Source organism: Physeter macrocephalus, chromosome 8, assembly GCF_002837175.3.
Source record: "Physeter macrocephalus isolate SW-GA chromosome 8, ASM283717v5, whole genome shotgun sequence".
Lineage (NCBI taxonomy): Eukaryota > Metazoa > Chordata > Mammalia > Artiodactyla > Physeteridae > Physeter > Physeter macrocephalus.
Genome location: NC_041221.1, coordinates 77,753,991 through 77,766,076, shown reverse-complemented (window position 1 = coordinate 77,766,076; position 12,086 = coordinate 77,753,991). Strand labels below are relative to the sequence as shown.

The window sequence follows — 12,086 nt, the reverse complement described above, 5'->3', positions numbered from 1 at the left end:
ACTGTCACTCAAGGGTGGCCCTTCCTTGAGTTTTGACATATGTATCCTCTGACATTTAATTTGTTTCTCTCTTCACTAGGAAAGAACTGCAGACTCAGAGATATAGAAAACAAACGTATGGTCACCAGAGGACGTGGGGGAAGTGGGATGAATTGGGAGATTGGGATGGACATATACACACTACTATATAAAATAGGTAACTAATAAGGACCTACTGTATAGCACAGGGAACTCTACTCAATACTCTGTAATGGCCTATATGGGAAAAGAATCTAAAAAAAATAGGAACTTCCCTGGCAGTCCAGTGGTTAAGACTGCGGGCTTCCACTGCAGTGGGCACAGGTTCGAGCCCTGGTCAGGGAACTAAGGATCCCCCATGCCGCACAGTGTGGCCAAAAAAAATTTTAAAGTAAGTAAATAAAGAGTAGATATATGTATATGTATAACTGATTCACTTTGCTGTACACCTGAAGCAAACACAACTGGTCAGGGAACTAAGGATCCCCCATGCCGCACAGTGTGGCCAAAAAAAATTTTAAAGTAAGTAAATAAAGAGGATATATGTATATGTATAACTGATTCACTTTGCTGTACACCTGAAGCAAACACAACATTGTAAATCAACTACTCTCCAATCAAAAAAAAAAAACAACTGCAGACTCTCCACGATGCTCATAACACAGGAATCTGAGCATGTTCTCAGTGATATAACCTTGAATTTTCCTAAGAAGGGATTAAAAAAAAAAGACACAGAAATCTAATCACCCAATGCCTTTGGTAGAGATTGTGCTTCTTTTTTTCTTCGAGTTTCATTCTCTGCACCCCAAGAAGCTGACCTTTATGGGCTCCATCACCCAGGTTCCCTTGACCTCTGGGGATAAGTTAAAATCAGGAGCAATGGGGAGGCACCAGCAAGTCAGAGGGTGGGGGGAGAGGAGGTCTGTGTATTCCCTCCTCCACTCGTTTTAGGCCTGGGATGGTAACAGCTTTCCCTAATTGCTAGTCCCTGGGGTGCTTCACCAGCTCTTTTGGTTCCCTTAACCCTGGCCATGCCTCTGCAAATCACCTCTTCATTAACCGCTGTTCAGCTAAATCCTTAGACTGGCCTTCCTGAGAGGCTCTAAAGATACAATAAAATCTTATTCCAAACAGATAGCAAGCAAACTTTCAGGTTTATTAATAGAGGTTACATACATTTTTTTAAAAAGAACATAAAAACAGTGATGTAATATTTTATAAGTACATACTGATAATACAGTAATGAGTCTTATTAAGTCAGAGGTATTTTAATATAGACAGAATGAATAAACAATGACAGTATATCTCCACTAAGTTGGATAAAATGAATATTGTAACTAAATTAATAAAAACAATGTTAGCTTCTACTTACAAGATACTTTTATGTAAATCATTCTATGGCATTTGGAAACAATTTGCTCTTTTAAATAGGGAAGTACTTGCCTTACAACTTTCTACTCTTTTTGTTTGTTTAAAATGCCAACATTTTTTCATAAGGAAAAAAAGATATAATTCAACCTAATTTTCAAATTACTTTCTCAAATACATGAGGATATTCTGTACTTGATACTAATCATAGCTTGTAAAATCAACTCATTAACTCTTAAGAAAAGTGAATGGAAAATACAGAATAATTTTCCTGGATTTCAAAGTCAATTCCATTTTCTTCTGCCATTTCTAATCCGACTGACATAATTAATGTTTTAAAAATTTGACTTGAGGGGCTTCCCTGGTGGTGCAGTGGTTGAGAGTCCGCCTGCCGATGCAGGGAACATGGGTTTGTGCCCTGGTCTGGGAAGATCCCACATGCCGCGGAGCGGGTGGGCCCGTGAGCCATGGCTGCTGAGCCTGCGCGTCCGGAGCCTGTGCTCCGCAACGGGAGAGACCACAATAGTGAGAGGCCTGCATACCGCAAAAAAAAAAAAAAAAAATCTGATTTGAGTAATTTATTGAACAAAACATTTGTAAATAGGGTCCAATTAAGACAGACTGAAGGACTTAATATTTTTTTATACTTAGTTGACATTTTGGTTTATTTTTTTCAATCTCTTTTATGTAAAACTTTGTTTTCATGTTGATACAGTCAGATTGGCGATCATATTACGTACAGAATTTATAATTTTTATCTTGCTTGAATAACATTGTAATAAAACATTTCATAATCTGTTACTGAAGGAGTTATTTTTTAAAACACGCTTCCTGTACTATATTATGTTTATCTCAAGTTATAACCACAGGAAGAAGTAACCCAAATGTTCAAAGTTCTTTACCTGCCAGGCTTATGTGGAACTTGCTTGGTGACATCTGGCTAAAAGCACTTCTTTACGTAATGATGTATTTCTTTCACAAGTCCCACCCTGTGTATCGGCCCACTTTGTTATTCTTGAGAGCAGGTTTCAGTCTGACTCAACTTTATTTGCCCAGCACCCATTAGAGTGCTCAGAGCACACGATGGGTGTCCATGTTTGCTATATAGGTGTTTCCATCTGGGAATGGTCCTTGCAGCATAACTGCTAGAAGTGAACATGCCTTCTTTCTCCATTCTTAAAATGGGCAGTCTTTTATATTCATTATCTCTTGGGATAGCACATCCTACTTCGCCAACTTCTAATAAGCATGATACACTCATGGCCAATCCTTGAGGGAATCCCAGCAGGAGACAGCAAACATGGTGGTCCTGATCCCTTTGCTCTCTGAACTGGCCCTGTCTTGTACCTACTGCTTGGAGTCCTTCATCTGGGGGCAGGGTGCTTTGAAAGCCAACCTCAGGTCACTGGTGGGACCTCTGCTCATTCTTCGTTTACACACACGGCGTGTAAAACAGCAAAAATGCTACCCATATTATCTGTTTTAATAATTTTTAGAATTCAAACTTTGATACGTTTAACATGAAAAACAGCAGAACTTTCTCTACACACAGATAGTACTAAGTCTCCTCCCTCAATAACTTAAACATTGCTGTTGGACAATTTCAAAACACACTTATTGGCAAAAGCTGTATAAGTCCAAACTGTAGAATCCCTCACTATTGACGGACTTCTTCAGATGTTCAGGGCTAAACTCCAACCTAAACTTTGCATATGAAATCAGAGAATCAGAGTTTACTTCCATAATCTCTGGTGAAGAAAAGAGAGGGTTTCAAAGTGCCTATTCTATACTGCACTGCAAGTGATACAAGTATATGTGTATAAATACACATACACACACACATATATCTACAACAAATCACGTACATTTATGAAAAAAGTGACATTTCAGTTCTTGTTGTAACACTCTCTTGTAATAACATTGTTTTCTATTCCTGTTATTTTTTTTCCTGTAACTAACAAATATATATGCTTAATGGCTCTCATAAGGAGGCATGTAAATCATACATTTGTTGTTTTAGATGGTAAAGTAAATACTTTTTTGTCAGGGACTAAGTAGAATCCTCAGGTTATTTGCTTTTTTAACATTTTCTTTTTAACTCACTGTCTGTCCCTTTTCCTAAGTTAACAGCTTTTTGTATACGCTGCTATTCAGGTTACTAGAGCAGGTGTCCATTTTACTTGCCATCAGCTGACCGCTGCTGTTATAACTGCTGGGATCTGAACTTTCTTTGCAGCATAAGATACTGTAGAGGTACCTCTGGCACTCAGAGGAAGCATAGTAGTAAATCAAGGGGTCAATGCAACAGCTTATGCTGCTGACACAGACACACAGGAGGTAGGCAAAGTAGGCAGCCTCTGTCATGGAATTATGGGAAAGGAATGCATAATGTAGACTCAGCAGGACGTTTGTGGGTCCAAAGCAAAGGATGAAGATGCAGAAAACAGCAGCTGACAAGAACAAAGCCCGGGACTTCTTGCTCTGGTTGGCAACCGTGGAAGAGCTAAGAGATCGGATGATAGACACGTAACAGACTGTGGAAATGATCAACGGCACAAAAAAGAAGATGGCAGAGAAGGCCGAGAAGTAATATGAGTAGTAGCCTTCGAGCAGCGTTTGGTTGAGCACATCGTGACAGGTGGTTATGTTGAGCCCCGGAACCTGGGTGGTCTGCTCCTTGAGAAGCAGAGGTACCACCCCCGCGATGGCCATGGCCCAGATGGCCAGACAGGTAAAGGAAGCCCTCCCCAGAGTACGCCAGGAGAGCGATTGCATGGGGTATACCACAGCCAGGAACCGGTCAATGCTGATGACTGTCATGAGCATGACAGAGGCATACATGTTACAGTAGAACGCAGCGGTGATGAAGCGGCACATGGCAGACCCAAATCTCCAGTCACTTCCGGAAAAGTAGTAGCTGATCTTAAATGGGAGCACAGACACAAACAGCACGTCTGCCATGGCCAGGTGCAGCATGTACACCACGGCGGGCTTCTTGATCTTCATCTTCAAGATGAACACGATGATGGCCATGATGTTTAGAGGAAGGCTTACGAGGAACACGCCGGTGTAGACGGAGGGGATAAAGACAGTCAACCAGGTGCTGGTCAGATATCCTGAGGCATCTTTTGAGATGAACACGGGGGGTAATTTTTGAGGAGGACTGCTTCTATTGCCGGAGCTTAATCTGTCTTCTGTGAATTCACTTTCATTTTGGTCCTCATCCTCCTTCAGTGGGATTGGTTCAAATATATCATTGGGATTCCTGAGAAAAAATGTCCGGGGACCCAGAGTATCATTTGTTGCTTCTGACTCTGTAAAGTAAAAATTTTAAAACGAATTAAAAAGACACAAGAGACAAGGAGAGAGTACACTTTACTTTTGCTTTTTGTTTTCTTCCTAGGAGAGTGGGTGGTAAAGAGCAGGTGATACACAAGGGGATCACAGACTTTATCAGGGAGTTAGCTAACTCAAAGTAGTGTACCACAGTTTGTTCTGGCACAGCAAACCCTTTTCAAACTCTGCTCCTCAGAGAAATGAGGTGAACGATACACTTTGGGAGATCTGCAGACATCAGGAAAGGCTGAGGACGTGATGTGAAAAAAAAGAGCCATGACTTCTTTTCTATACGAGCCACCATCTATATAAACAAATCACTCCCAGGCTATGTGACGTCTCTTTCGTCCGTATGTCTGCATGTATACATTTTCTCCATTTAGCTTGTGGCCATCCCTTGAAATCCATCCTTCCTTGTGGAAAAATCCACAAAGAAAGTTGAGGGAACATCTTAAAGGTTACGGAGCTACAGGTGAACTTGAGTAGGACCGAGGGCACCCATTTCCATGACCGTCATCCACATGACAGTAGATTTCCTTTACTAGCTTCAGTTGGTTTACACAGTAGAATGTTCCAAATCTCTCGTCATATTTGGGTCCAAGCCACAGTCTCAGGTTATCGTCTAATGTAACCACAAGGTACCTCCCACACCGTCATCTTCCTGTCTCCTTCCTTAGTGGGCCAGCGGAGCAGCAGATGTCCTAGGCCAGTGGCCTTCCTCAGCTCAGTTCCAAAATGCCACATGCATGCAGGCCAAGGCCAGGCCAACCAGGTTCTTTTGAGTATCAACCAGAAGTCAGTTGCAAATGTCCTTCTTTTATTACCCTCCTCCACCAAAAACATCCATTTGAAATGTTCATCAAAGAAATGCAGCACTTAGCTGCTGGAACTCAACCAGCCTTTCCTTCCCAGGAGCTTTGCTAACATTCTGTCACTGAGGAGACTTGGACAGAGAGCCTTTGCTGGGCCTTGGCTGAGGAGCGGGGAGAGAAACCACAGAGGGAAAAGGATGAGGTTTCTATCCCTGGACGCATTGGCCACAAAGGCTGGATACACACGTCACTCAGAAGTGATATTAGAGGAGTGAAAACTGGCTGGAAATTGGGTAAGTACAGTGGATTTTTAAGCTTTCAGTTTTATTTTTCAGTAGTGGAACCTTCCTGCAAACAAAAACTTACACAGAGAGGCATAATGCAATAGAAGAGATAGTTCTGCTTCTGTAAGGTCCTACCAGACCCTAGACAAAAATTACAAAAAATTACAAACTCTGGATCCCTTTCCTCCCCCAAATCAATAACCTGAAGTTATTTAGGTTCACAGGGTCATGTCAGGGAGGGGAGGGATGGATCTTCAAAGAAAGGATGGCAACTGCTGGGTTTCTTGTTTTCAGTGGCTTTTAGCTTGAGAGAAGGCCAAAGTCAGTGCCACAAAAGATGGCTGAAACTCAGATAGAAAACCCATAGTCTCTATTGCCTGAAGAATCAGAGGACAGAGTTCAGGGCAACTACAATCACTGGAAAGTGAGGAGAGAATCCCAGAAAAGAAAAATTCAGAGAGGGATAGAGAGAGCACCAAATTCCAGTGGAAATTCTGCCCCAGGCTTGGGTTGACTCTAGAACCTGCACACTCAAGGAAGATGTGAAGCAGCTTTGCTAGAGTTAACACATTTTTGACTGGAGATGTATTCTGGCCAGAGGTGTTAGTTTCTGCAAAAATCCCCGGGTCAATAATGTGTTAAAAGAATGGAAGTGCTATTTGAACTTCTTGCTCAAGAGGAAACATTTGCAGTTTGAGTTCAACCAAATTAACTGTCTGCTAAAGCAAAAACACCAACATTCTTTGAAGAAATAAAACCAAATCTTGAGTCTTTACAGTAGGATAATGTCCAGCAGACAATTCAAAATCATTCAATATAAAGAGAATCAGGAAAGTGTGACCCAGTCTCAAGAGAAAAGGACAATCAATGGAAACCAATCCCAAGATGACCTGGATGTTGGAATTAGCAGATAAGGATTTTAAAGGGTATGTTGCAACTATGCTCAATGAAGGGAAGAAAAAGATTTCATTGAAATGAATGAAAAAATAGAAAACAGCAACGAAACCAACCAATGGAAATTCTAGAACTAGAAAATAAAATACAATAAATTGGCATCTATTTCCAAAATGAAAAGCAAACCTAGAGTAGCACCAACCGATACACAGTAGAACAGGACCTGGTAGTGAAAGCTTGAGGTCAGATGACCTCAGCAAGAGCATGAGTGGGTCCCCTGGGGGTAAAGGGGTGATCTGGCAGATCTGTCACAGGGGAAGAACAAAAAATCTGCAATGATCTGTATCATTTTCACAGATGTAAAGAACAAATGTATGAATACCAAGTGGGGAAGGCGGGGATGGGATGAATTGGGAGATTGGGACTGACATATATACACTACTATGTATAAAATAGATAACTAATGAGAACCTACTGTATAGCACAGGGGACTCTACTCAGTGCTCTGTGGTGACCTAAATGGGAAGGAAATCCGAAACAGTGGGAATATATGTTTACATATAGCTGATTCACTTTGCTGTACAGCAGAAACTAACACAACATTGTAAAGCAACTATACTCCAATAAAAATTAAAAAAAAAATCTGCAGTGATGAGCCTCTGAGTACACATATACAGCTAGATTGTTCCCCAAGGGTAGGAAACTGTCCCTATTTAACTCTGAGTCTCCAGTACCCTGCCCCACATGTGGTAGGTATGGACCTTAAGTTGGCTTTTAATCGCAGATTTGCATTCTAATACTGGCTCTACCAGGAGTCACTTAACTGCTCTGAACTCAGTCTCAGAATCATTAAAATGGGATCCAATACCTGTCTGGCCTACAAATCTGGCAGCCAGGAGCATCACATGTTAAATAGGATATAGTTCACTTTGTAAACTTCAAAAATTAATCAATGTAAGAAATTATTATTCTTCCCCTATCACTTCAATGTGGTTTGTTTTTTGCTCACTCTCAATCATTTTAAATTAAAATGGAATCTGTTCCTCTTCCCTTCCTGAACATTTAGCAGTGTTTGGTTTTTCAACATGATGAGGGACATGAAGAAGCTGTAAGGTACAGGGCCCCAGTATTCAGAGCTGTAAATCAAATTTCAAATTCGCAACCTTTTCCCGAAGTATCGCTTCCTTCCCCTTTCGTAGCATCTAATTCACTCTGTGGATCTTGATCCAGTCACATGGGGGCCTGACCCTGGTACAACGGCCCCTGTGTGAAGTGAGGCTACCCTCAAGGTCAAGAATGTGTGGGAAGCGGAAGAAAAGAATGAATGAGTTCTGGCATTTTAAGGCCACAAAGATATGTGTCCTCAAAAACGCTGACCCACAGGAACCTTAAAACAACATGACTCTCTGCTGTAGCTTTGGGGACCTGGCCAGACTGAGGACTCCTGTCACGCATGGAAGGGAGAAAAGTGTAGGCACACATGTGTGCACACACACGTGAGCATCAGGACATGACCTAGAGGAGTGACACCTCTTGAAAACTACTGAACACTCATAACTAAGCTCTTAGATGCCATCACTTGGTCTGAAAATTAAACTCTCATTAGGCTTTACTCTGTATTTAGTACTTTGGGAATAAGCATTTGTTTAAAAAATTTCTTCCCTGGCTAGGCCTTCTTGGGCAGTATGGTGTTTATGACAGAAACATTATACCCACAGGAACATGACATTTTATAGGTTGGAGCCCAGGAAGAATGCATAATCCCTTGATTAAATATCATTACCTAAAGTATCACCTTTTCTTGCCACCATAGGTTTGATATTTTGGCTTTTATGGGATTACAGAATGTCAGCAAATTTTGTTTGTTTGTTTAACTATATACCAACATCAAAGAAAGAAAAAAACCAATTCCAGGTGACTAGATAAATCCAACTAGCCCAAGCCCCTTAGGTTGAAATTTGAGTTTGGGTATCTTGCTTTTCCTTTAGTCCTAGCCCAACTCATAGGTCAAGGAGAAAGTGCCTGTCAGCATACAAAAAGCTCTTGTAACCCATCTGTGTTTTTATTCTTAAGTTATGGTTTAAAAAAACAAAACAAAACTAAGTCAGGTCCTAAAATTGGTTCTCATACTTGTTGCTAAGTTTCACTTAATTTAGGTTTCTCTAAAATGGCTCTACAGTAATTTTGTTGTTGAACATAGCGTATTGCTAATGAGCTTAAATGTGGACTCTAACTCTGAAGATTTTTAAAAATTAGTTAGTCAGGCACAGTGCTTTTTCTGACTTTGACGAGATTTGGCCTTGGAAGCAGAGTGGTGACCAGATGCTCTCTCAAGGTCCCATGTGATCCTAGAAGTTATACCATTTCATCCTCCCACAACATTCCAGCCTTGGTTCTGACTCAGAGCACTGGCCTATAGGGCTCATGCTTTTTGGGAATTAAGAAAGCAGAAGTCCCAGGACCTCGCCTACATTCACACACAGAGCAGGAGAGATGTACCCTGCATTTCTCCAGAATGACTCAACACTACAGGTTAAAGAGAAATAAAGAGGATGATGGAAAAATGATGGAAACATACTAACTCCAAGGAGAAAACAGCAACGTTACAGGAATACTCCACTGTCTCAAATGCAAACGCACACCATGAAAAGAAGTGCTCCTTAAAGAAATGGCTGGTTCCAGATCTGGGGGGAGGAAAAACACAAGAGGAGTCTTGAACGTCTTCAAAGAACATTAGGGTCAGGTCAGAAAGACTCTGAAGTCGATCCAAAGAGAGCTCCCAATTGGCCAAAAATAATTAAGAGAATAATGATGGAAATGAATGGAAACACTGGAAACATGTCATATTTGTTAAGATCTATGAGTTCATAATGATGCTCAAAGGAAAATAAAACCTTTTTTGTCACTTTTGGAGGAAATGAGGGGACCCAGTCTGAAAACTGGTAAACAAAGGCAAGATTCAAGCATTTATCTTGCCTTTTCTATAAACAAAATATTTCAGGGAAACCAAATAGTCAATGAGGGAAATTCTATTTTATAAAATAATTCCAGCTCATAAACACAGAAACAGTAACAGATTTAGAAACGCATCTTAAAGCTCTTCGTGAAATAAGATTTAGTACAATGATCATCAGTTGTTGCTAAAAACGTTAGGTGAAAGGATAGGTGATAGGGAACTTTCTAACAATGGGATCACCTGACAACACCTGAGTCCAATGAGTAACCTTAAAATCTCAAGAGAGACAATCTTCAGGTAATGAAACACAGATGTGTACACAGCACCACTGCTCAGGTAGTCTTGCAGGAAAACAAACTTGGATCAGGTTAAGCCTCCAGATGGACCACATTACAGAAAACACAGAGGACAGAAGGGCATGTTGAACACCCCTACAAGATGCAGCTGGCCAAATCCAGTATGTAGAAAAGTTTAGAAGACGAACGACGCTGTTTCTCTGACAAATAGCCTTGAAAAAAGAGGACAGGGAAAACCATTACAGACTAAAAGATTTAAGAGACACATCTACCTAATGCAACAGTGGGCCTCATTTGATCCTAATTCAAATAAACCAACTGTAAAAAGCATTTATGAGAAAATCAGTAAAATGTGAACACCAACTGAATAGTACATGATATTAAGAAATTGTCCATTTTTTTAGGTGTTATAATGGTATTGTGGTTATGTGAAGAAAAGAGTTCTTATTTCTAAGGATAAACAGTGATGCATTTATGGATGAAATGATACAATGTCTGGGATTTGCTTTAAAATTGTCCATTTGGGGAGGAGGAAAGTGAGGGTACAGATAAAACAAAATATAGGGGGAATTACACTGTCCACTTTTGGTATGTTTGAAAATTTCCATAATGAAAAGTAAAAAAAAAAAAAAAAGAAGAAGAAAAAGAAAAGCAAATATTTTATGCACATTTACTTGCCACTAAAAACTAAGGACAACAGATCCACTAGAAGGGAGACAGCAGAAGCAAGAAGAATTACAATCCTGCAGCCTGTGGAACAAAAACCACATTCACAGAAAGATAGACAAGATGAAAAGGCAGAGGGCTATGTACCAGATGAAGGAACAAGATAAAACCCCAGAAAAACAACTAAATGAAGTGGAGATAGGCAACCTTCCAGAAAAAGAATTCACAATAATGATAGTGAAGATGATCCAGGACCTTGGAAAAAGAATGGAGGCAAAGATCGAGAAGATGCAAGAAATGTTTAACAAAGACCTAGAAGAATTAAAGAACAAACAAACAGAGATGAACAATACAATAACTGAAATGAAAACTACACTAGAAGGAATCAATAGCAGAATAACTGAGGCAGAAGAACGGATAAGTGACCTGGAAGACAGAATGGTGGAATTCACAGCAGGGAACGGAATAAAGAAAAAAAGAATGAAAAGAAGACAACCTAAGAGACCTCTGGGACAACATTAAAAGCAACAACATTCGCATTATAGGGGTCTCAGAAGGAGAAGAGAGAGAGAAAGGACCAGAGAAAATATTTGAAGAGATTATAGTAGAAAACTTCCCTAACATGGGAAAGGAAATAGCCACCCAAGTCCGAGTCCCATACAGGATGAACCCTAGGAGAAACACGCCGAGACACATAGTAATCAAATTGGCAAAAATTAAAGACAAAGAAAAATTATTGAAAGCAGCAAGGGAAAAACAACAAATAACATACAAGGGAACTCCCATAAGGTTAACAGCTGATTTCTCAGCAGAAACTCTACAAGTCAGAAGGGAGTGGCATGATGCACTTAAAGTGATGAAACGGAAGAACCTACAACCAAGATTATTCTACCTGGCAAGGATCTCATTCAGATTGGATGGAGAAATCAAAAGTTTTACAGACAAGCAAAAGTGAAGAAAATTCAGCACCACCAAATCAGCTCTTCACAAATGCTAAAGGAACTTCTCTAAGTGGGAAACACAAGAGAAGAAAAGGACCTACAAAAACAAACCCAAAACAATTAAGGAAATGATCATAGGAACATACATATCGATAATTACCTTAAACGTGACTGGATTAAATGCTCCAACCAAAAGACACAGGCTTGCTGAATGGATACAAAAACAAGACCCATGTATATGCTGTCTACAAGAGACCCACTTCAGACTTAGGGACACATACAGACACATACATATGAAAGTGAGGGGATGGAAAAAGATATTCCATGCAAATGGAAATCAAAAGAAAATTGGAGTAGCAATACTCATATCCAATAAAATAGACTTTAAAATAAAGAATGTTACAAGAGACAAGGAAGGACACTACATAATGATCAAGGGATCAATCCAAGAAGAAGATATAACAATTATAAATATATATGCACCCAACATAGGAGCACCTCAATACATAAGGCAA

The 12,086-nt window shown here is 40.1% G+C and overlaps 1 protein-coding gene across 1 annotated transcript in view; it reads right to left on the bottom strand.

Annotated features, from left to right (window-relative positions):
* Positions 1-1,254: 1,254 nt before the first annotated feature.
* The window catches only part of F2R (coagulation factor II thrombin receptor), a 20,646-nt gene continuing 9,814 nt past the window's right edge, over positions 1,255-12,086 (bottom strand). Inside the window, exon 2 of the mRNA XM_007105497.4 lies at positions 1,255-4,700. Coding sequence (XP_007105559.1) covers positions 3,505-4,700 — 1,196 coding nt within the window. The 3' untranslated portion in view covers positions 1,255-3,504. The remainder of the gene's footprint in view (positions 4,701-12,086) is intronic.